The 27,689-nt window shown below is 32.2% G+C and overlaps 1 protein-coding gene across 1 annotated transcript in view; it reads right to left on the minus strand.

Annotated features, from left to right (window-relative positions):
* Positions 1–27,689, minus strand: part of LOC145690289 (protein turtle-like) — a 66,655-nt gene that overhangs the window by 10,882 nt on the left and 28,084 nt on the right. Inside the window, exons 2-6 of the mRNA XM_081765056.1 lie at positions 25,726–25,843; positions 23,834–24,121; positions 14,858–15,048; positions 5,510–5,728; positions 2,740–3,011 (exon numbers count right to left, since the gene is read on the minus strand). Coding sequence (XP_081621182.1) covers positions 2,740–3,011; positions 5,510–5,728; positions 14,858–15,048; positions 23,834–24,121; positions 25,726–25,804 — 1,049 coding nt within the window. The 5' untranslated portion in view covers positions 25,805–25,843. The remainder of the gene's footprint in view (positions 1–2,739; positions 3,012–5,509; positions 5,729–14,857; positions 15,049–23,833; positions 24,122–25,725; positions 25,844–27,689) is intronic.

A 27,689-nucleotide genomic window follows, 5' to 3' on the forward strand; every position in this document is an offset into this window, starting at 1 on the left:
AGAAAACATCAATAGTGGGAAATCGCTTTACATATTTTGCAATACAACTAGATTAACAATGTTGCTAATCTACAGTAAGTTTTATTTTTTTCAAATGGCATTTTACGTCTACATTTAAGCGAAAACTTGCAAATTAAGGATGCTACAATATCACATACATCCAAAATTTGGACACCTCTAACATGGGCGTCTCTGGCAGGGGGACGAGGGGGACGCGTCCCTCCAATATTTTGAAGTACAAAATATGCAATATTTTACTCTAATTTAATTTATTTACTAACGACGGAATAACATATAAATAATAATAATTATATTTATTTGGAATATATTATTCAGGTTGTGAAACGATTATATCAGAGTTCTTGATACATCTTAGGGGCTCGTGAAGTTAAGCACAAAGGTAACAAATAAAATCGAAGATAATAAATAGGTTGGGCTAGGTAGCCTCATTTAAATCACTTTCTTGGATGCCCCCCCCCCTCAAATTTTACACGCCAGTGGCCTCTAAAACAGTAATAACGCAACCGAAACTGACTAAGCATGCACATTTAATGCACCTTAGTATAGAAACTACAAGGATAAGACATATTTCGAATAGATAGGAACAAAATTACAAGGAACTAAAAAAAAAAATTAAAAAGATAGAGTTTATTTCGAAAAATGATTTTGATAAATATTACATCTAATCACGTCAGGCGCACACCCAGAATTTTTTGTTGAGAGTGGTCAAGCCTTGAATGGGGTGTCCAATACTACAAGCCACTACGTCTATGTAGTATTGAATGGGATCCAATAGGTCTATGTAATATTGAACGGGTATTATTCTGCACCCGAAAAGATAATAAGTAATTGTAAAATATTTCCACCTATATTTTCAGGAAAAAATAATAGAACTAGATTGTTTTTATAAGAGAAAGTATACAGATGAAGTGTAAGATCAAATTTTCATGCTACATCAATCATTTCCCTGTTAAACAAGTATAGTTTTATTGAGAAAGTGTACAGATGTATTTTAAGTTAGAAATTTTTGGAGGAGGTTCCGACCCGGTGGACCCCCCTGGGTGCCCCCCTGAATCGAAAACAAAAGACATAAAGATCATAAAGCCGTTTACAGCAATTTGATATCTTAAATCGTTCCCAAGATATGATAAATATTGGTAAAGTTAAGTTGGCAACTTTTGCTCAAAATTATGTAATTGCGACAATTTGTAATTACAATTACCAAAATAAAATATTTTTGTACTATTGTAAAAGCAAAAGAAAATAACAATCATTTTTAAATAATCTTTAAATCTCTTCCACTTTTTAAATATCTTCAAAACGATTTGAGATTTCAAATTTCTCTATACTACTTTATTACATCTTCGTCTTTTTGATATCATCGAATTGATTGGGTGAAATACTTAAAATGTTAGTCCAGTTCCTTTTCGAAACGAAACCTTTTTATAAAAAGTTAAATTTTCAATCCCTTGTAACTTTGTTCCTGTTTGTACGAAATGCCTCATATCATGTTGAAGTGTTAGATATTCGTATTTTAGGCAGGAACATGCCTTTGGTCTTCGTAGCGATATTACTGTTCTAGAAATTTCCAAAACTTTAATGATTATGGTACTGTAGGATTCTTTGTTTGCAACATCGAATAACAATGTGGTATTGTATGTTTTCTTTTATATATAGATTTAAAATATATAATAACTTGACATAGTGCCATTTGAAAAATATACTTATGTGTTGGATTGGCAACACTGTTACTCTCATGATATTGCTGGGTATGTAAAATGCTTCATCAGACAGAGTAAATTCGAAATAAAGCCCGACTTCGAACCCTAAACAAAAGAAGGATTTTAAACATTGAATAAAGCCAGAAAGTAGAATGTATCTTGTCATTTTAGTTGAAGTTGTAGCATTATGATTCCTTCTGTAAGTTTTGTAATCAGAAAGAAGAATTGTGACATGGAAAATACTACTTTGGAACCAGTGTTCTTTTTCTAAGTCTGTCTCTTTATTTCTGCTCCGAATGCTAAGAATTTCTGGTATTATAATTCTTCTCAAATATGTATCATTATAAATCAAATAAATTTGTTAATTTATTGCAATTAAATTTGATTTTAGTTAGTTAATTCTACCCACATTAGATCAATTATTCATAATTTTTAACGATCAATCCCTATGGAAATAGGTCATAGCTACATACAGTATTGTTCCTAATAAAATTTCTGAATTAGTAGATCAGGTAGAAAATAATTAACCATACTATTGCCATTAAATCTACTAAATTTTGACTAGTAACGCCGTCTAATAAAATAAAAATAAAACACATATCTTCATTTCTAAAACATACATTATGGATTGGAAGATCACAGTGAACATAAGTATATATTTTTCGTCTCTTTGAGTCTTTCTTTCAAACTTATTCAGGGAAGATTTCACCTATATGTGCAAGTAGAGAGCTTTCGACAGCATGATATGTATTATTCAGATTTCATAAATCAACTGTACTTTCAAGTTGATGTTCCATATGAGCTGATGCTCCTTTACTATAAATTTGAAAATTCAAAGTGAAGTTATAAATAAATATTTTCTAGTTCCATGTAGTCATAGACAGGTAAACATTTGACAGAATTTTCAAAGTATAACTTTCCTTTGTCTTAATTTTTCAGGAAACTGTTTTCAGTTAAATCAAGATTTTTTCCAATTCTGAAAACTAGTACCATGGTTCAACATAAGAAATAAATTTACCATATAATGTAATCCTGTTTGTAATTATCTGCAACTGAAAATCCTGGTAACCATTTTAAAGTAACAGCAAAGTCGCTGGAGTTGACAGAGATATTATAGGGTGCATAATTTGGAGCTCCTTCTACGATCAACTTTGTTGCAGTGACTATGGTGGCCACTTCGTTCGTCGCAACGCACTGATAGTGACCAAAATCCATTCGTCGCAAGCCCTCAATCGTCAGGTTGCCTCCATTTATTTTGATCCTGTTCCGATCAAGTGGTATACCATCTATCTATAAAACGGTAACAGTACTTAGAGATGATTCATGTTACATTTTAATTTAAGAATATAAAGCGTATATGGACATTATTCTATTATTAAGACAGTTATAAGAAAACACTTAACAAAATCATTATTATCAACATTTGTCAATAGAACAATAAAGATGCAAAAAAACACAGTTAAAACTCTACTATATAAAGACGTGTTAGTCAAATTTGTAGAATCTAAACAAACTACAGATAAACACATTTACAACAAATGTCAGATTCATGAAAAATCCAGAAAAGGAGGCGTTTAGTTCTTTTCACCAAAAATCATCAGACTAGATGAATTTCTGACGCAAAAGGTAGAGAAAAGAGTCTTGAAGAAAACCACTCGTTTCTAAAAATCGAACATAGAATACAAATTTAATGTTAAAATTATTCCAAGCTCATTACTTTGCTAATTCCAAAATTGCTCTTTTGTTTTATGAGCATAATCGTAAGTTCAAAACTAGATGCACTATATCATAATTGATAACAATATACAGAAAAATGTTATTTCTGGTTTATAGTAATGTAAAATAATATTACATTTAAAATGTTTTGATTAATTAGGCACCTAAACTATTTTCAAAGGATACTACTTAGCTATTTCAGGTATTTCCTTTTAAACAGAGCTTTATAAATTGTATATGAATCTGCAATTGCAGATAGACCTTGCAAACAATTATACTTTTATACTACATGATGACACGCCCCTAAATTTGAAAGAAACAGTGACTAAGAAAAATCTCTATTTAAAAAGAAGAAGAAGAAGAAGAATTTTCTTGATAACTTCTTGTGTAATAATGTACCCACGAATTTTTGTCTTCATATAATAGGATAAGCAAATTAATGTATTTAATTCCGTTACTCTTTAATAATTCTTTTTAAAGTTTTTAAACCATATTCTTCTATTCATAGCTTAGAACACAAGCTTAATCGTTAAATGAAATCCAACTAACGCATTTAAGAAAGATCAAATGACCTACAGATCTAACATATATATACCTAAGGTCTAACATAAACTAGAAACGTAAGCAGCTTTCATTTAAGGAGTGAAACTCTTATGAGTTACGTTATGTAAATTAAACGACACAGCAGTCCATGCTTTTAACTTTCCTGTACAACTTATAGTTAACGCTTCCTGTGACAGGACTTTGTTTATTTCCTTCGAAGAATGTAGTTGAGTTATTGAATAAGATTACTTAACTCAACTCGAAATATTTAGCTAGGTATTCTAGGAAGTGCATAACGCATGCATTCTGTTATATCCATGCAGTGGAAATAGGTGTTTTAGGTCACATACTTAAGCATTAAAAGGTACTTAGAAAATGTTATAATAAAGATAATGTTATTAAAGGTTACAAGCTTCAAGATAGTTTAATTCGAGTAGTTTAATCCGAATCGTGCACAGCAAGTAATCTAGCTTCGGACCATATTAATCATACATGTATGCTAGGTATCTTTAGAGTAATCTAAGAAACTTCAGGCTGGTTGATAAAGATATACACGGAAAATCATTACATGGAAAATTCTTATATCGAATTTTCTGGTACACATTCCATAATATAATAAATATAGTAGTTCTTCACGATACTTTCAATGTAAAAAGTTTCAACCCTGAAACCAAAGTGCCAGATCTCCATGTAGCTATACTAGTCTCGTACGAGTTTAAATTTGTTATTTGAACAACAAGACCTGCCTGATTCTCAACCAAATTGTAGAAAAATTATATATTTTACCCTCAAAAGCGCCGATTTCTCTGTAAATTTGGGGGCCCATTCAAATGCAGAAGGCATATATGAGGATTTTAAGACAAATTATGCATTCAAATTATGTCAAATATTGTATATTTATAAATACAATGCGTTGGCCCACATGAGCTTTGGGGGGCCAGGGCACCCGGCCCCCTCTGGAATCGGCACTCTTGTTTAGCCTGTATTACAATCTGGCTATTTTTGGTACTACAATAGTCAAAATCATAAGCAATAATTTCTAATATAGAAGAAAATACAGAACGCGAAAATAAATTACACCAAATTTGCAGAACCACATCTCGCACCAAGTTGGCTTTGTGGTGAGCAAACACCATATGTATGGGTTTTCTCGGGTTCTTCCGTTTCCTTTCACTTTCTTCATTGATAATCATCATTGATTTCATTATCATCATCACAGTCTCTCTCTTAGCCTCGAGGCTTAAACAAGGATGTTGAACTCCTTGTACCTGTAAATAAAATAGTAGAATATCCTTATTCACAAGCCTTCATCTAGGGCATTGCCACTGATTTATTATTATTATTATTATTATTATTATTATTATTATTATTATTATTATTATTATCATTATTATTATTATTATTATTATTATTATTATTATTATTATTATTATTATTATTATTATTATTATATTAAGTCTTACATCAAATCGTCTCGAACGTAGTTATACACATTTAAATTAGATATCAAATTTTGAAACTAAGCTTACCCTTTCCCAATGAATTGTTGGTTTCTGTGTGCCTTCTGCTTCCTTAGCGACGCAAGGTATTTCCACTGTATCGCCAATTTCCCCTTCATATATGTTGTCTGGCTTTACTATGAACATAGGGGGTTTTCTCACTAATACTTCAATCGGATCTGATGAACCTTGCGTACCATGATTATTATACGGTGTGCATTTGTATGTGCCTTGATGGTGTTGCTTCACCTAACAAAATAAATAAATAGATAAACGTAAGTAGCCTACTAGTTTCGACATGGCACAAAATAGTGTACAATTACTTTTCGATTTATATTTTGTATTCTCGTATTTTTTGATTTATATTTTGTATTGTCGTAAGATATAGATGGCTTATGAAATGTAGTAAATTGCAAATTCGTTACGTTTACTTATCTCTTTGCAGACAGGATTTTAATTATAAAACGTTTTCAGCACGTTCAGGTGTCTTTATCAGTCGGGTGTAAAAGTAAAGAGGGAACGGAAGAAACCATTTTAGCCAACATTTGTATGTGCATAGAGGCAAGCAGAATTGTCTGTTACAGTGAAATTTAGATATAATTCAGCAGTAATAACCACTATCTTTTATATATGAACTGGGGATTCTAATCGGATGATTATTTTCCTCGTGTGATTTCAGCAACCAATCCAGTTGCCATAAGCTCTCAGACATGAAGATCCCCGGCCTGACAAAGATTTTTTACATGTAATTTGTTAGTCCTTTTCGAAAGAAACCACTGGTTGCTGGTAATCACCTACACACACTACCTCAAAACTTGGCCGTACCAATTACACATAAATAAAACCAATCTTGGACACACCAATTATACATAAATAGAAACGATCTTGAACCAATTACATAATTTACACACGCTTTTTACAATATAATTTGAAATATTTTACATCTCCTTACTTCTCTTCAGCTCAGTTTTTGGTTAGTATAAGTGGGTGATCATCAACAGTTAAAACGTGATGACTGAATTTGGTGTTTTCTTTGAAAAAGGACTAAGTTAACTCTTTGCAGCGGACTATAAAATATTAAGGAAGTTCAATTCAAATAATGAACAAAAAAAGGACATACTGGTATGGGAATGATTTTAGAAAAGCGACTGAAAGAGAACATGACAAAAGTAGAAGGGGTGAATGACAGAATAATGATGATCAGATTCAGAAGAAAAATCTAATGATAATACAACAATATGTGCCGACCATTTCGAACATGATACAAAAGAAAAATTACGAAAATTAGAAGAAATCATAAATAGAAAACAAGGGTGCATAAATATTTCATTATGGGAGAATTTAATGCAGTTGTAGGAGGAAGACATGAAGGTAGTACAGTGACTGGAAATCCACAACAGATGAATAGACATATTTACAATATTATGCCGTGATTCAGGAAAGAAAGAAACAGTTTTTAGCACACGAAAGTTCTTCTTGGAGCAAATAGTATGTTGCTCTTCAAAAAGTAAGATATTAATATATTGAAAGATAGGAGAACAGATAATAGATTTTTTCTGAAATTCGAAAAGAAGTATACAGCAAGAATGGTCACAGAAACCACTGAGCGGTTGGAATATAACAAGCTGCAAAAGAAATTGGAAAGATCAGGATCAAAACAGAATTAGCAATGTATGGAATACTGTAGTAGTGTTAAAGAAAAAGAGAAAAGAGCGTTATCGAAACGCATATATTTTTATCACGCTCGAGCCTAGCCATAGGAGCTAAATACACAGTTCTGATTGGTTGAAGTTACTCGTTTCTCGCCTCGTAGCATACATATGGCACAAGTCAAACGCCCAATGCTGTTGGTCCTCATAGCCGAGTATGCTAGCGAACGTGCTAGTAATGAAAATCACTTTTGACCTGGGTTCGAACCCGGCCCAAGGAATTTTTAATATATTTTTTTTTAAATTTTCATAACACTTGTACCATTAAAATAAGATGAAGATAATTCTCATTTGTCCTTGTACGTAATATATAATGCATAAATTGTGCTCTTTCTACCATTTACCTAGAGATTTCTGAGAGCCCTTATAAAAAATGAAATTATAAAGCAATAGGGGAGTAAGAAGTGGGGCCCTCGCAAAGTGAGGGGTAGTAGGAGGTAGTGAAGAGTTAGAGATGAGTTGCCGGAGGCACCAGGAGGGGGAACGGTAGGCATACGCTTCATTGCCTCCTCGGGGTGTAGAAGTTAAATTTACATTGAAGTTGCACCATCCGGTTGTGACGTAATGTCACGTGGTAATTAGTCCACTTTGCACATACAATTTTTTTTTATAAAAAAGTTATTTACTTACTTTACGAAACAGCTGAGCGAGCGTTAGCGAGCAAAGGGGGTTAGATGTTCCGCAGGGTTCATTTTATTCCACCTTTGAACCCATGATAATACCATGTGACATTACGTCACACTCGGGTGGTGCAACTTCGATGTAAATCTAACCTTACCCGCTTCCTTGTGACCAACTTAGAAACAGTTGGCTAGGGTAGCGCGTGAAAAAATATATATTTTTGAAATATGATCACATTGTGAAAATAAATACGGGTGTATAAGAATTTTAACAATCAATTAGTAAGGAAAACCGACAAAGCCAGGGAAGTTAGAAAATATGAAAACATCAATCGGAAAATTAAATTAATTGAAATAGAAGAAAGAAAGGACAAATGTGTTAGTATAAAATAATAATAATAGAAAAATAGCTAGTTACGTGGAAAGAATATAAATCTAGGTTTTGTACGAGAATAGAAACAGTTCGCGTAGTCTACATGTTGAGGTGAATAAAAGCAAATTAGTCAAGACAACAAAATGTTTACGATAATAAAGGATAACGGGGCGCGGTGGCTCAGTGGTAGAGCGTTCACTCCGGTGCTTGGGGTCTCTGGTTCGATCCCAGCTCGCACCGTGTGGACTTTGTGGTGGACAAACACCATGCTCGTTGGTTTTCTCGATGTTCTCCCATTTCCTCCCACTTTCTTCATTCCACCATTTCATTCATTTCTCATTAATCATCGTCTGCTTTAGTCTAACCGGTATAACGTGGGACGTAAAACTAAGATTTCATTTCATTTTTTTTTTTTTTCATTTCAATGAAGGATAAATTCGAACAATTGTTTCGAAATTTGAGGAATAGGAATTGAAAATGATAATGTACCTATTGAACTGATCAAGAAACTCGTGAAAGGAAAAACCGTTTTACATACGTTATGATACATATGGCACGGAAATAATGAAGTTCATGTTTCTTTGCAGAGTGTATTAATTCCGTTTAAAAAAAAAAAAAGAAATCGAAATTAAAATAGTTCGAGAAATACAGAATTATTACACATAATGGTAAAAATTATATTTTGAATATTGAACAGAAGACATGAAGGTCAAGTTTAGAAAAAAAAAAGGATACAAGAGATGCCATTGGTTTACATAGGGTAATAGGTGAAAGCTTTATCACGAAAGAAAAGGAAATATACAGAATATGACCACTATTTATGCCCATAAGCAGCTACAGTTTAGGAAAAGTCACATTTTCATAGAACGTAATAAGTCCACTTTTCTGATTTTTAAATCCAATATCAGTTGAAAAGCATCCCTTGGAAACAGAGATTTAAACATAAGACATCAAAGACAATACCACAAATGTAAATTATTCTAAATTCGTGGATATAATCGTTATATTAAAATAGATAAGTACAAGTAATATACTGTAAGAGTAGTGTTACAATAGAAAGTGAATTTAAGCTTGTATTATTTCTCTTCTAATCCTAATTATATTTTAATTGTGGAATAAATATCAAAATTGTACTATTAATTACCTCCCGAATGTATTGAAATGTTATGCTTCATAAGCATTTATAAGGCTAATATAGGAATACTTAATACATTTTTAAAGCAGGGCTTAATTATATAATACCGACTAAACTTTTAACTTCATCTATGTAATAGAACTCGTGCGTATCAGGTATATATTCACTAACAATAATAGTACTTCTATTTTACTTGTCGAAATGTCAGTACGGTAGTATTTTTTATAAATCGATATTTCTGTAGTTGAATGGCTAACTTAGTCAATTGTAGTACAAAAACAAATAGGTGCATAGACACGAATATTCATTATTGTTCATGTTACATCCTTCTCGTCAAAAATGATTCTATAGTGCACAATGTGTCGAGATGAAATGTATTAAGGAGAAAAACAATGACCGGCGATCTTGCTAGTCGTCACCGATACATGTTGTAGGATGAAGATACAGCACTACGTCACTATCTACGTCACTATCGGTTCAACTGAAAAGTGTCCAACTTACAGAAAAATATATTTGGAAGTATAATCTATTAGACTATTATGTAAGCATTTCTAGTGCGGTTATTCAATATCTATGAATTAGTTTGCATACAACGCGTTTCAAAAAGAATCATCTGGTTTCAAATAATCGTAATCATGTAGAACTATGTAGCTTTCTATCCACTTTGAACCAACAATGAACCGTTGGAAAGAAGGAATTCTTTCAAGTTTCATGGAGTTGCCAGTAGGTTGCAATAAGCCGCTTTCTTCACTGATCACTTAATGTTTATCAGGATGGTGACTGCACAACGGAATTTTGCATTCTACGCATGTCGGAAGTGTGAATCTGTAACAACTGTTGAACCTGAATTTTGTCAACCATATCCTGGTGTTAAAACTCCTACGGTTCAGAACATTAGACGATGGTATAAAAAAAATTCCGAGACGGATTTTTTGTGCAAAGGGAAATCCATAAAAGGTAGTTGTTCCCGCATGTCAGATCAGATCCAGAAATGGTTGCAAAAGTTTGGGATGAATTTGACTACCGCTTAAGCTAGAAACTTGAAATTTGGACACGGAATAAGGGATTTGTGATGTGAGGTCTAACTAAGGAAGGATTTTTGGAAATTCGACAGCTAAAGGAGGAAAGCGGTGTTGCAATTATTATCTATAAATGGCCAAAGTCAGTATATCTGAAAGTTAGAGACATGAAATTTGGTACATGGATTTCTCATTTAAAATAATTGCATACGTCTTACAGTATTCCTTGATATTTTGCTTAGAAGAGAAGAAAAAGAGATTATGAAAAAGGAGGCGAGAATTATAATTACTATAATGAGTTGTCCATATTTTGGAATCTTTTAAGGTTAGAGACAGGAAATTCGGTATTTAGACTTTCATTTAAAATAATTAGATATGTGTTTCAGAGTTTTATATATATTTGTCCTAGAAGAGCGGGAAAAAAGGAGGGAAGCAAAAAGAGTGGGTTACAATTGTTATAATTAGATGGCCATATCTCGAAATTCGTTAAGGTTAAAGATGTGAAATTTGGTATTTAGATTTTTCATTTAAAATACTCAAAGACGTGTTCCAGTGATTTTTGATATTTCCCCTAGACGGGAAGAAAAAGGGTGGAAGTTGCAATTGTTATAATAAGCTGGCCATATGTCGAAATCCCTTAAGATTAGAGATATCTTGTAGATATAAGAAGTGTGAGGCCGTAGGACAAGCAAATGTGGGAAGGTGAAGTCACCAGTTACCCGAAGACTAGTAGAGTATAAAAACAGAGTATACTGACCTACTGAAACATACAATAATGAAAGATGCTCCGAAAGGATTTCTAACAAACGAAGATGACGTAGGAGTTCTACATACAGAGGTGAAGTTAACAGTAATAGAATAGGGATGATATTACTTCTATGCGGCCAACTTCCATGTCAGACTGGTGACTTAGTTTTAGAGTATTAAATAACACAATTCTTATGGAAAAATGCAGGTTCCATAATAATGGGTGCGAGTGACCATTTAGAGAGGTGGTCAAGTCAACAAATTTCACTGTAATAGTAATTAGCGTTAAATACTCTCAATACACACACACAATCAATATGAGGAAATTGAAGCCGTAGTTTTAGGAAAAGTTGCAGTTCTGATTATGTCCATTTGAGCAATTTCTATAAGCAATTATAGAAAATTTAAAGTAACCTAGGTGGTATTACTACGTGTCAGTAAGCAAACCATGTTCTTCGTTACTCTCCTGTATTTCTCTAGTATCTCTCTTTTATATTACATCTCAATAAGTATATATATATATATATATATATATATATATATATATATATATATATATATATATATATATATATATATATATATATATATATATAACTCTATGGCTTATGGAACCCGGAGGTTCAATGCCGCGTTCACAAAAGCTCTCCACTGACTTCTATCCTTAGCCAACTGGATCCACTTTCTACTTTGTATTCCTATCTCTGCGAGATCCATCTTAATATTGTCCTCCCATCTGCGCCTAGGTCTTCCTAATGGTCGTTTTCCGATTGGTCTTCCAGTCAAGACTTTGAAAACGTTTCTACTTTCTTCCATCCTAGCTACATGACCTCCCACCTAAGCCTCCTAGACTTGATGACCCTAACAATGTTTGGCAAACCGTATAAATTATGTAGTTCGTCGTTATGAAGTTTCCGCCATTCCCCATTCCCGTTCCTCTTGGGTCCGAATATTCGTCTCAGGATCTTGTTCTGAAATATTTTCAGTCTATGTTCTTCTTTCAGAGTAAGAGACCATGTTTCGCAACCATAAAGAACAACAGGCATTATTATCGTTTTATATATTTTTAGCTTCAAATTCCTCGACAGAATTCGCGACGACAAGAGATTTTGAACTGAATAATAACAAGAATTCCCTGCTTTTAGTCGACATTTAATTTCTTCGTGAATATGATTTTCGTCTGTTAATATTAATCCTAGATATTTGAAAGTATCCACTTTATCTAAAGTATTATTTAATATTTTAACGCATCCATAATTTGCCGTATTACGGTCCCAACACACTTCCATGTATTTAGTTTTCTCTGCATTTACTTCTAAACCCATGTCCCTGCAAGCGTTTAATAAGATCTCTGCATTTCTTTCTATTGTTCTCCTATCACCCTCTATTAAATTTACATCATCAGCATAACTTGGTGAAAACCGTTAAACTCTAGGCCCTGGTTGCTATCTTTGATTTTCCTTATAGCGTATTCCAGAACAAAGTTAAATAATAATGGCGACAACGCATCTCCTTGTTTCAGGCCATTCCCACTTCTTTTCGAGTATTTGGCGAATGATAAATATTTGGTCGATAGTTGATCGATTTCGTCTAAATCCGCATTGATAATCTCCAATAATTTCATCTGCGTATGGAGTCAATCTTGCTAATAGAATATTTGAAAGGATTTTATAGGATGTTGACAGAAGAGAAGTGTCTCGATAATTATTACAGTCAGTTTTATCGCCTTTCTTGTGAATTGGAACAATAATTGATTCTTTTCACTCTTGTGGCAATTCTTCCTTGTTTCAGATAAGGCGAATGAGTTTGTGTATCTTGTTCCACAATTTTTCGCCTCCAGCTAAAATTAACTCAAACAGAATTTCGTCTACACCCGGAGATTTATGTTTCTTTAATTTCTTTATAGCAGTTTTTACTTCTATTCGGTTGGGTTCTGAAATATATGGTCCTGCAGTGTGTATCTCCTTTTCACTACAATAATTTTTGGCTGCGTGTTCAGCAAATCGTCAAAGAAATCTTTCCATCTATTTAAGATGATATCCGTATCAGTGAGGACTGTTCCGTCACCTTTCTGTAATATATAAGCACGAGGTTGATAGCCTTTCTTAAATTCGGTTATCCCCTTATACATGTCCTGAATGTTTTTATTTTTACTATTATCTTCAAGTTCCTTAATTTTAGCTTTCACAAAATCGCGTTTCTTTGTTCTAAAAGTTTTGGAAGTTTCCCGCCTGATGTCTACGAAATTTTGTAAAGTTATTGCATTCGGATTTTGTATCCAACGTAATTTTGCCTGTTTTCTCTTCTCTGCTAGTTTAATACATTCCTGGTCAAACCATGGTTTGTTCCTACGTATTTCCGCGTGTCCCAATATTTCTTTTGCTGAAATTTTAATGCTATCTCTAATTTTAATCCAAGTATCCTTCAACACTAGTGCACTCCGAATCTTCTAAAGCCGAGAATCTACTCGAATCTTCAATCTGGTATTCCTCTCTTACCTGGCTCTCATCTAATTTCTTTAAATTGAATCTCTCTATTTTCGGACATTGAATATTACCTTTATTCTACGATAATCTCTCTCTTATTATCGCTGCTACCAAGTAGTGATCAGTGTCACAATCAGCCCCTCTAAACCACCGGACATCTTCTTCTATCTACTAAAACGTGTTCAATTTGATTATGTGTTTTCCGTCTGGTGATGTCCAAGTGTATTTATGAACGTCGCGATGTGGGAATTTTGTACTCTTCACGAATAGGTTTTTGGATGTTGCAAAGTTCACGAGTCTAACACGGTCGTCATTACTTTCCTTATGAAGACTTTCGTTCCCTATAATCGGTTTGAAAATATCCTCTCGTCCTACCTTCGCATTGAAATCCCCTAATAGAATTTATATATGGTATCGCGGGAGTTGGTCAAATATCTGCTCTACTTCTTCGTAAAACCTGTCCTTTATATCATAATCCTTATCTTCTGCTGGAGCATGTACATTTGAAACAATAATATGACACCACTGACCGTTAACAGTAATAAAATAAAGTCTGTCAGTAAGAAATTCAACCCACTTAATTGCTAGTAATATTCGTTTGTGAACGAAAAACCCTGTTCCTAATTGGTGATTTTTATTTCCTTCCCCGTAAAAGAACGTAAAATTTCCGGAATCCACAGATCCATCTCCTTTCCACCTACCTTCTTGAACTCCTACTAGGTCCACCCTGTATTTCTCTAACTCACTCGTTACGGATTTTAACGCGCCTGCCCTATGAAGACTTCTAATATTCCATGTTCCAAATCTCATGCCGCTTTTTTTTCCTGAGGTCGTGCCAAGTTATCAGTCCTTGTCCGAGGCTTTTGTAAATGTTTCTGAACAAATGCATTTTTTTTTTACAGGATGAGGTTTTTAGCCTTACCAAACCCTCAAGCTGGAGGACCACTCCTAGTCGGCTGTCCGCGACTGCTTATTCAGTATATTCGCAGCTAACATCTATATCTAGAGGCCTTCTCCTCGATCCGCAACCTGAAAACCCACCATGCCGTGGTAACAGGAACCCACGATACACGGCAGTTATCTTCAAATACTTTGTTTAATTATATATATATACACTTAAACAAAGTATTTGAAGATAATTGATCCGGAAGTTTAACATTTTATCATCACTGAAATAAAAGGTTGCCATTTGATCTTATGCACTGTACAGCCAATGCAATTAAATCAAAAGTGACGATTATTGATGCTTTTAAGAATTGTATCAAGCAAGAACCTAAAATTGTTCTTACTTCTGTGAAAGCAAGAGAACCATCATTCATAACAACAATATCGAAGACCAGATCTGTATCCAATAGTTGTTTGTCCTTTGTCCACAACACAAACTGAAGTGGAGGATTTGCTTTTATCGGACATCGCACTGCACCTGGCAGACCCAAGGGCAGATATTGAACGGTGGATGTGAATGTCACCTTTGCTGGATCTGAAAGTAGAAGTAACATTACTTATTTTAAAAAGCTGAAACTTAGAAATTGTTTAATCAAATTACTAACAACACAGTATTGAATATGAGCTTAGACCATCCCAATTTAACGAATCAAACAAAGGAAGGTTCAAATTAATAAAGAAAAGGAAAAGTTTGTATAAAACGAATATAATAATAATAATAATAATAATAATACAGATTTTAAACTGAAATTCTGATATTCCTGATTTCCCTGATTGATTTCCTGGACTTTTCCTGAATTACTGTGGTAGAGTAAAGTTTCCTGATCTGCAATACTGGGAACACTATATCATTTATAGTTATTCTTTTTGGTTTATAAATCGGTCTTCACCATCCCCATAACCATTCAATGCTCTCCGTTTTTAAATTTTAAACACAGTATAAGCTTATTGTGTTTAAAATATAACATAGTGCTAGTATCAAACTACAACTGTACATTAATACCTTTAATATCTCGACATTCTTAGACATTCATAAACAAGAAAACACATTACATAATTTGGCCTATCTCTTTGATTATCAACAACCAATAAATCTAATTTTTTCTGTAATATTTGAACTTTTCATTTAAATTTGTTCTTCTCCTAAAGCTTGAAGTTAGTTTTAACACCTTTTGTCTCTCCTTAGACAATTTTCTTTTCCAGCCATTTTATTATTATTATTATTATTATTATTATTATTATTATTATTATTATTATTATTATTATTATTATTATTATTATTATTATTATTATTATTATTATTGTTTTAATCTATCTTGATGTTTTGCGATGTTCATCATATCTTCTGTGGGCAACTAAAAATTTCCCTGGTTCTTTTGTGAAATGTAGCAGATTTCCCTGACTTACCCCATATTGTTGAAGGTTTTTTTCTTTTTTCTTTTTACCTGATTTATTTTGATTTTTCTTACTTTTATGAATATGAACTCTGTAATAAAAATATAAGGGTTTTATCTTCTCCAATTAATAAAAGTGCATAAATTCAGAAGAAAAATTGTGAATTCAATTTTTTTCAACACGTTGATTCAGAAGTGTATAGTTACATGATCATTAATTAGTAGCTTTGCGTGAGGAAAGTGAACGTTACTGTGTTTTCAACAGGATGGAGCAACCAGCCATAATGAAATGAGTCAATGGAGATGCTCAGACATTTCTTTGGGGATCGATTGATATCGAAAAACATTAGCCGCCTCGTTCGCCATACTTAAGCCCTCCAGACTTTTATTTTTGGGACTGTCTTAAGAACATACTGTAGAGAAACAATCCAAGGACAATCCAAGCCCCGTAGGAGAATGTAACCAGAACAGTGAGCGACATCCCAATCACAACACTCCACAAAGTGGCTTTCAATATATGTTGTCGTGTTAACTTGTTGATGGCAGACATTGTAACGTTAATTCTTTCGTCAGATACGTTACATATTCCCTGATTCTAAATGTTTATTAAATACAGAAGATAATCTAGAATAACTCAACACAGTTATGCACTTCAAATATATATTATTATCCTTCAATTTATATCTCGTTCACCACATTAAAATGTTATACATTCAGAGTACACAAGATGGCTCTTACATCTATATCTATATTCCTTTTGTTACCATAGCAACGACATTAAACAGGTAAACAAATCGTTATAGCAACGACAACAAGAAAAATCTCAATATAATGCAAAACATTTAAATTATTTCTTTATGTAATTTCTTCTTCTTCTCCTCCTTCTTGATAGCTTGTACCTTTTAAATAGCTCATTTTGCCCGTAAATAAAAATGATACTTAAAAGTACATAAGAAATATACATTATCGTTGTAACATTTACAAGAGAATATTTAAATGTCTGCTATGGTACAGAAAATAGGGCTCGAAACACATTTTTGGTTCTTCTCATTTTTAACAAGTAAAATCTTTAATTGCTCAAAACTATAAAATGGAATCTGGAAAATTATATCTTAGCCGTGACGATTCTGCACTGCACCAATGCCTTCTTCAGCAGGAAGGGCTAAGAAAATTGTTACTGTTAAAATGTGGAAAATTAACAAAAATAATGCAATTTTGAATATAACATTTCTAAAGACTTGACTCGTTAAAATGTTGATCAAAGAATGTAACTCAATTAAATGTATGATTAATATTTTTTTCTTTTTAATTGAGATTAATTTCGAAGAAAAACTTTTAAATTGTAAATTTCATGGATGAAATTGATAGTAGATACGAGCAAACACTGGTAAAATTTATTATCAATTGTGCACAGAAAGATTTTTAAATTATACGAAATTATTATCATATTTGCTTCTCAATCTTTATTAGCACTTACTAATTTTCGTTCAGATTCTATGAACTTTTTCCAGTAACAAATATTGTGTAGTGAAAGATAAACCAATATACAAGACACAAGATATAAAATGTAACATGATTAAAAGAATGTAGAAGGGAAAACTACTGATATGGTATTGTTAATAAAGCTCCGTGTCTTAATGTCTATGACGGTGTAAGTAATGACAATGTACTCTACTAACTTCTATTTTTATTCTTTCAAGAGTACTTTTGAATGTGTTACTCAATAGAAAAAAAGAAAAAAATCCGTTATCAACAACCCTTGTGCGAATATTTAGTTTTTAGTTTATTATTTATTTATTTTATTTTATCTAATGGAATACGTTTCAGTAACTCATTTCTTTTTCGTTTTTAGTTTTCTTAATGCACATTAGAGATTTCTAAAAAGAAAAAAAAAGTTTAAGGTTTTCACAAATATACAGGTCTATATTCTGTAATGTTTTGAATCTCTTCAGGACTCTTTTTCAAGGAGTAAGAAACAGTGGTGTAGCTAGAGTTTTTTTCAGGGGGGCCAATGAAGGGCCCAAGAGGATTTTGAGGGGGCCATCTCCAATATATATATATATATATATATATATATATATATATATATATATATATATATATATATATATATATATATGTGTGTGTGTGTGTGTGTGTGTGTGTGTGTGTGTGTGTGTGTATTCAAGGTGAATGTTTCCATCTTTGTTGTTCATGATTTTACTCTTTGGAAAACAGTGAAAATATAAGAATTTAGTACCTCTAACAACTAGGATTCATTAATGCAATTGATTTCTAATATAAGTAAATAGTTATTTAATCATGGCGTTTAAAATATGTGTAGCTGGTTGACTTAAGTGAAAGCAAACACACTTTTACAGGTAAAGAAAGTAACTCATAGGTTCATGCCTCTACTTGAAGAGGATCTTTCTATTCGTGTGGGCAGCGGCAAACATGTCCACAACTTGTTAAAGATCTAACGATTTAGCAATTTTCTTCTCAATATAAAGTAACACTAAGTTTTTCAACCTATCATGAGTCATTGAATTGCGTATACAAGTCTTTAATCTTTTCAAAGAAGAGAATGACCTTTCACATGTAGCACTAGAAACTGATATAATCACAGAGATGATACCTAGCTTGTAGGTTTCTAGGAATGCGTTTTTGTAGTCACAAAGAAGATCAACGAAATTCGTTAAGGAATCAGCTTTGGTTTTCTTCTCGTCTTCATACAACTTAATTGTTAGAGCAACCCACATTATGCTTTATTTCTTGTTTAATTATGCTTTTCTAAAATTATGCTTTATTAATTTCAATGATTATTTTACATTAATCGTGTATAATGTATAATATTTATTATACATTAAATATTCTAAATATCTTGATCTATTTATTGATTTTTTTTGCAAATAGTTTCTCTCATATTTAATGAACTTTCTACTTAATTCATTGTAAAGAGATGTGCTTTGCTCGAATAAATTTTTTCTATCATTTGTGTGCGCCTTACAGGTACATATATCAGGGGTGCCCACAAGGGGGGGCTATGACGCAAACTGCGTCATTGAAATATTTGGGGGGTTAAAAATCTATATAAATATGTTTGAGGGGGTGTAAAAATTAATCGAAAAGTTTTTTTTTTCATGGATAGACAATTGAGGGGGGTGCGTCATGGATATGAGGGGGGTGGGCACCACTGCATACATACAAAAAGGGAAAGTAAAAGATGCCACCAGAAAGTACAGAAAGTGCTTAAGTTCAAAAAGTAAACATAACAATATAGTATGGAGTTCTTGCATACTATTCATTGTTGGCGGAAAAATTTCTTCTTTTACTTTTTTTCTTTTCTCTACATCAAAGGATTACACCGAAAAGTTTACAGAAATGAAAATAAGCTTTTCATTGTTGCATTGTTATGTTCTCAATGATTTTGCATTGTAAATATTGGTTTTAAAAAATATTAACAGAGTATGTTAAACTTTCAGTTAAAGAGAATTTTCCAAGAATTGTGCTATATATTTTAAATTATGCTTTATGCTTTATTTTCTAAAATTATGCTTTTAAAACTAGTTTCTTCTGGACTCTTAGACAATCACAATCATGTTCAAGGTACCAACCATATGTGTAAATTGCTGTTATGCTTTATATGCTTTTTATGCTTTTGGGTTGCTCTATTAATTGTGTTTGGGAGGATTTTGAGTTCTCACTTTAATGTTTGCAGATCACTCCATAATGCTGGGTTATAGGCTCGACAATGTTGTAATTTTAAAAAGTTTTTACTTTTTGGATGTAGAGTGGTGATTGATCTGATGATTTTGCAACATGATACAAAGCGGTTTTCCATATCAGTGATTGTCTATCAATAGTAGGGAGAAAAATGACTCTTGATAGATATATTATCTTTAGAAAATTCGTTTTCTGCATCCAATGAAGGAAAAGATTCATCCAAAATGAATTTGTGATATTTCGATGGCGGATGTCTAGTTCGTTTCCACGAGGAATCACTATATTCTATTTGTTTCCGACTCTGGAATTCGAGACCATATTCTTTGCACATCTCCAAACATTCTTGATAAATTTGTTCGAGTCATATTTACCAGACCTCATCTTGGACAGCGTTTGAACTAGTGTATCTACAAGGATCAAACCTTCTGACATGTCTGCATCTACTTGAGATAAGGCGAAACTCAAAGTTAGAGCATGGCACCAGTAATCTTAATTTTAGCAGCCCGAAAACATTCCCTCGTGTACAGATCACACTAATTTTCCGGATGGAATGATGGAGGTAAATAAATATCAGAAGTTCCAGATTTGTTTTAATACCGCATGATAATATAATGTGTTTAAAACAAATTTTATTAAAAAAAGGAATAAATGGATATGATAATTTGTAAAAAAAAGTGAGCCTTGAAAAGTAATCAAGAGGGACCATTAATATGTTTTTCCTTTGTTATAATAACTTTTCCTAAGGGACAACGGTGATATTAACTAATGAGACTTTATAATTGTGTAGTGGAAATGGAAAAGGCTGAAAGTGCCAAAAAATAAAAAATCGATTTTTTGCATGGAATGTGTTGTAAACGACATCGCCAATAACCTAGAGAAGGTCCAAAGTGCCAGAAAAATTCCTACTAGTTTCTAGAGCACTCGCAAGGAGCAGCACCTTAAAGGATAAAGTACAGTTTTAGGAAGTTTTTATTGAATACTGGAAATTTTACTTTGTGGCACTTTCAGCCTTTTCCATTTCCATTACACAATTGCAAAAAAAAATCATAAAGCACTTAATTTGAAATTAAAGATTGATAACATTTGGTAATATAATGGGGATTTAGGCTGGCACAGGGAGAGAGTGAAAACAGAGGCAACAGAGACTTTTTTTTTTTTAGCCATGTGCAAAGAGATTAACCTTGGACTTCGGGTGAGAGGTTACCATATACTCATGTGAGTTTCAATTGCTACCACTTGTAAAAGTTAGCTAAGAAAGACAGTCTGGGCATAGTTTTAGTTTCCTAGCGTAATTAGTTTTTGTGACAAGTAACTCGTATATGCAAATAGCCTCGTTAATATCATCATGTATATTAGAATTGTCTTCGTGTAAATAAAATTTAATTAAGCATTTCGAGGTAAAACAGGTTTTCTTACTTAACTTCTACAAAGAAAAGATTGGAACTTACCTCTTATGCACAGATACGACAGCGTGGGATACTGTCGGTCAGTAAATAATATAATCTGAAGTCATCTACCATACGTAACTAAATATAATTGATTAATCATTTTATTAATCAATAAATAGTTGTTTGGTAGATAAACTAATAATAATAATAATAATAATAATAATAATAATAATAATAATAATAATAATAATAATAATAATACCAAATCATTTAATGGATGCTATCATTTGTTCTATGTCGCCATAATCAATGGAAATCAATTACTTAGTGTACGAAGACGTTTTTCGTCCAACACAAGTGTAATGTTTTACTGCAGTGCATGTTATTTGTAAGTATGCATATCATATTTTAATATGACTTTCAACAATGAAGCGAATGAGAATGCCGACTGATTTTCTATTTTTCTGGTTGTTTGTCAAAAACAAAGGAGATAACTAGATAATGAACAGAGGTTAAAATGAATGTCCAGGTGGCGAGGTCAATGCAAGCATCCCACAGATTTCCGTGAATTAGATCTTCCCGTACTACAAATTAAAACGAGTGGAGCTATTTTATTCGGAACGCAACAGTATTCTGCAGTTCGTAACTTTGTTGTCGAGAGATGTTTTGGAAGTAGTTTCACTTGTAGCCACTGGCAACTCACCGTTTGTCGACCTACAATAGCATCATCTGTGTGGGGGGCCAATAGGGGGCCAAGAATTTGAGCAAGGGGGCCTGGCCCCCCTTGGCCCTCCCTTGGCTCCGCCACTAGTAAGAAATGAAAACAATGAACATGTAATAAAATATGTATAAGCTGGCTGGTTTCTACGCTTCAAATATTATATGTTCGTCCTTGAATTAGTTACATGTTTGAATCCTTCTGTTTCTGTTGGCTAAGGGCTGTGGGTTAAAAGAAAGATAAAATTCATATATGACAAACTATAAGAAAGAAGAAAAATGTTTTACTTAACCATAGAACGTTTCTCATAGACTTTGGATACAAAATGTTAAATCCCATTAAACTAATTTGCCTCATTGAAGAATGACAGAAAATTTCCTAAGATCAATGTTTCATACCTCATAAATAAAATTAGGGAAGATACACAGTTCTAGATTCCAGTTAGTATGATGAAAAAGTTCGTTTTGTTTTGCCAAATGCACATTGCTCTATACTGTAAGAATTCTGTAACAATTTGTATACTGTGTTACTTAATGCAAATTTATGTAAACATTCTCCAAGGCTCTTTATTATCCATACTACAGTATTTTATATTCTATCTGATACCACAACGATATCAGATAATAATAATAATAATAATAATAATAATAATAATAATAATAATAATAATAATAATAATAATAATAATAATAATAATAATAATAATAATAATAATAATAATAAATACAAACTCTGGCTTTTCAGCTCATGAATGCCTTGATTAGGGATTTGATACACGTTAATAGTATGATAACTATTTCCAATATCAGTATTGTATAATTTTTACTGTCCTCTCTTGCTTTCCTAATTTCCTTAACTAACACCTTTTGTCAGCTACGTCTTAACTACGAACTAAATATCCTATAAGTGCAGTGTTAAAACAACATTTATATATATAAAAAGAGTTTTGTAAAAAAAATATTGGATATGTTTCCAGTGTGATTTCATGTTTTTTTTTTTTTTCAAAAATAAAAATAACGTCAAGTCTGCAAACCAGGGAGTGTTTAAGGGAAACTTGCCTTTCTTTTTGTCCCTGTGAATTATGCTGGATAATAGTCAAAGAAATATATGATATGTCTTCTTACATTTAACATTTGCTGCTGGCTGCAAACCTAAGTAGCATAATATGCTATTTATTAAAATTGTTACTATTCTTTAAGTGTTTTTCTTCATTTAGCATTTCCGAGTTTAAACTTCTGACGTCGCAATCTTAACAGTGAGGAGTATCTAGAAAACATTAGCAATTTTACTAAATGATAAAACCTGAAACTGTTAGTAAATTACGTTTCAATCTTTCACTTGATTTTATTTCTTTAAACTTAAGACAGGAGAGTGGGAGAAGTAAATACCCTAATTAAGATGACCACTACAATGTAATCCTCAGAATAATATTCAATGCCGCATGCAAATGCCTAAATTCTGGGATTGGCAGTGCATTACGAAATATCTTAAGTCTGAGTCATTAAGTAATTTAATTGAAAATACATGTACTCTCTTTACCATTGCGATGTTACATTTATCATTACGTTTTTATTGCGCTATATGTAATAAAGGCATTATTATTTGAATTTTGATGTAATTCCCGAGCATTAAAACAATTTTATTGAAGAGGAAAATAATTTCAGTGGCCAGTAGATGATAGCTTTCTATTTTATTCAATTCTATTTTATTCTTTCTATTCGATTTATTCCTTTGCAGCATCTATATTATATGAAATGTAGACCTAGAACTAAGAATGGGATTTGAATCGTATGCGTAACCACAAGCGACAATCATTTGGTACTTGTGTGATAAACGTCTAAAAACAGTTGTCTCAGAGATTGTCAGATGGTTGATCACACTTTTTAAGTAATTTTAAATGTAAATCTCTTCACTAAACGTTGATCACAGAAATTTTTGCAATACTTTCTTTTTATTTATTACAAGAGTGATATATCTATCTATCTATCTATATATCTATCTCTATATCTATATCTATATATCTATATCTATATCTATCTATCTATCTATCTATATATATATATATATATATATATATATATATGATGTGTTGTCTAAAATTCAAAAAATACTACTAACATTCAACATTGAGGTAAACAGATGCTGTCTGTTGTTCACCAATTTCATTGACAACTTCACAAAGATATAGACCAGTATCATTAGCATTCACTGGATTAATAGTAAGAGTGCCATTACGGCGAATGGTAACCCGAGACTTCAAGGCAGCCACTTCGTTTACTTGTTGTCCTTCCCAATACCACTTCACCGTCACGTTCGCTGGTTGAGTTTTAGCTTCACATGAAAATTGGACCTTCTCACCTTCAAGTTTGGTTTGATTTATAGGAGGGTACAGAATCACAGCACCGACTGAAAAAAAGAAAGAAAAAAGAAATAGAGAACATCTGGCTTGAATTAAGCTCTAAGGTATAGACAACACGTTTTATAGGGCAGAGCATTAGTCACACTATCACCTCGTAATCAAGTAATGACTCTTCTATTTACAGATTGCAATATCCCGATTAAATTCTTCTTGGGATATGTGTTGTTCCTCCAAGAGATAAGACTGTATCTTGAATAAGATTATATTTGGCTTCTTTTCTACTTTCCTTTCTCAGAGTACGCTAGTCAGTTTAGCGACTAGCTTTAAAAATAAATATAGAAAATAAGTAAATAAATGTTTCCTAAACATAAAATAAGACTGATTATTACAACAGTCATTCAAAATGATTAGAGTTCTATTCAAAGAAAAATTTCTAATAGGTTTCCCTTGCCATCAAGTGAATTAAAGGATGATATTAAATATAAGCTCATATCACAATCTTAAATTTTATCTCTTTGGTATATACTTTGATATATACTTTGGTTTATGCTATTATGTGCTTAGCCGATTATGAACTATGTATTATGACCTGATCGAGTATGAAAATATGTACCAGTTACTTCCATAGTAAGAAGAAATCTCAACTAAGAGGCTGCATTGTTATCTAAAATACTTAGGTACAATCAAGAGGTCAAAATACGGGAAATATATGATACATTTGCTCATCTCCCCTAGATTTATTAAGTTTTAGTGACAGATTTCTACATTTGGTAAATAAACTGTTAATCAAGACCTCAGATTTTTTCCCCAATACCTTACTAATTCATAATATAAAAGGGAAATATCAAATCTCCTTTTATTCGATTCAAGAGCTTCAAGTTCGTCCGTTAGAACAACTAAAGATTAACAGGTAACTGAAACAAAACTCAGATACTTTAATAGCTTCATTTGAAAACTGCTAATAATTTTCTTGAGCCTTCGAAACATCAAGAAAAGTAGTATGGAGTGGTTTAATTAGAGTTTATAACATGTGGTTACAAAGAGCGAATAGCTAGATTATTTCACTATTTCCTTAGATAATAATACTGTGTCTTCATTTCTTGTAAGGTGTCCCTATTGTCTGTTTGACATCCGAAAACATGTAAAACACTACTATCGAATATGTATAGTATATTAAAGGTGAGTTCTGAAGGTCTCTTAAAATTATAACATTAGAAAGGATAAAGGTAAAAAAAAAAAAAAAAAAAAAAAAGTTGAATAAAATTTTACTACTTCCAATCTTTAAAGCTTTTTTTTTTATTCACATAAAAATATAACAATAACGTAACAAAAGAGCGAATATCAGTGCTGGAGGGTGACCTTAAAGCTGAATGGAGAAAGAATCACATATTTTGGTTGTTGCAGAATAAATATTAAAAAAAAAATACACTTGAGTCGCGAACAGAGTGCGAATTACCGAGAGGGAGGTGAGGGAGATTTTCCCCTCAATCACATTCTGAAGCTCCCCCAGTGTATATGCTCTAGTCATAAAAGTTTAGTTATTCTTATAGAAAGTTCAAGAGTCTTGATGGATAGAGCTACATAGATTTTTATTACAAATATTTATATGTTTTTGTATTATATGTGTATTAGCACAAAATCATCAACTTACCATTATCATTAAGTGAGAACAAAATAATAATTTGTAGAACAGTAAAAACTATTTTTAACTTTGGTAGTACTATTGCCATTTATATCGAAGTTATTCGTAACTATGTGGTCCGATGTGTCTGAAAGAAAGAGAAAAATAGACTTATATCAGGTTTCAGTAGGAAGCGTAGTTTTGGAAAAAGAAGTGTTTTCTTATCTAAATAAGTAATGCTTAGAAAATCTAAATTAAAATCGTTTAAAATTAACTACAACTTAGTAAGAAATTTTCGAAGATCAATTATATTCATAACATCAATACCAAGTCCACAACAAAAAAGATACCATTCTTATTTTTTTAGTGTTAAGACCTCAGTCCGAAAAATAAACACACTGCTGAACAAGACTGCACTTATTTAATATAAAAACACATTTACACGTGACGTTTCGATCTTCTAGCCAAGATCCTCATCAGACGTACACTCCGTATGACGTATGATTGTGTGTCAGACCTCAGTCCAATTTCCAATACGAGTTCTTATTCTTCGCAATACATGCTAAACCGTAGGCTCATCTTATAAGACTCAGTTTCATTGAACTTCGAAAATACAAAATCACTAAAAAAGTAAAGTTCTTAGAAACTAAACGTGAATTCTCGGCTAATACTATATGTGATACCAATACTTCACAAATGGGCAAAAATAGTAGGTAATTATGTCGCTTAACAAATATTCGCAGTTGTTTGTAGATTATAAGAGATCTATGATTCGATTAAAAGAAATTATCGGAATCCATTACGAACTCCTGGTCTCAATTACTTTTCAATTTTACTTTAGGATGAGCTATACGGAGCACTAGAACTAACACGAAATGGACTTAACAAGCTGCTAGGACATGCTTACAATTAGTATCCAAAACTGCCAATGAAAATGCAAGCTAAATAATTATCATGGCTCATATCGAGTTGGATGATGAAGTATCAGAAACTGGAATATCTTTTACTCTGAACTCGAATATTTCTGAAACAATTTTTGAATGAGGAGGCGTTTTTCGTCACGATTAAGAAGTGTATGTGACACTGCTAATCTGAACTTTCAATATCACATAGACTTTATCAACACAATGCATGACTATTGAACAAATTTGCTTCCTTTATATATAAATATGTATTGTTTTGTTTACATTTTTTTATTTACAGCATATACTAAAAGTTCTTTTCTACCTGAAGTAACTCTGATGTTTTTTTTAAAATAGACCCTGAATTGATCACATGATAATACCCAGTCATTTTGTATGGCTCAAAGTGATCTATTTTAGAAGGCATTGGTGTATTATTCAACGAGAGTAAGTGTTCTTGTTAGTCTCAATCCTATAACAATGATCAAAAGATATAAAGTGTATTCATGAAGTTATTTCAAAGATGTTCCAATCCTCATCAAGTTAATTAATTCTCATTATATTAATCACACCCAATATGAAATCATTCAGCATGAGATACATTGCGGTATGTTACTATTTTATTCTAATTTTCTGTCAATTCGTTATGATTTTCAAGTAAAATGTTTAAAAGTTATGTTCTCACATTTGGAAATAATTCATTCTTTCTTCCTGTCACACCAATGTGGTTCTATGGCAACTTCCATAACTTTTCTTCTCTTTTTCTTTTCTTTTCTATTATTATCTTTTCTATTTCGGGTGTTTCGTGAGTAGTTTGTCGTATTGCGTAAAAAATATGGTTATTAACTTCGAGATAAGCCAATATTTAGATAATGATATAGTACAAATTTTCAAAATGAAAGTGAATCAGAAAAGTTCAGGTTAAACTTTATGCTTCGCTTCTCTTTAACGAAGAGGAACTTCAAGCTAATAAGTAGGGCACGGATTTTTGGCACTTCACCAAATCATAGAACTTGATGAGGGCTGCTGAAACAATGTTTCCAAGTCACTACATAAATTTGGAGTTTCCAACTTGAAATTTGTGTCCACCAA

This window comes from Thermobia domestica, chromosome 7 (genome assembly GCF_964235325.1).
Source record: "Thermobia domestica chromosome 7, izTheDome1.hap1.1, whole genome shotgun sequence".
NCBI lineage: Eukaryota > Metazoa > Arthropoda > Insecta > Zygentoma > Lepismatidae > Thermobia > Thermobia domestica.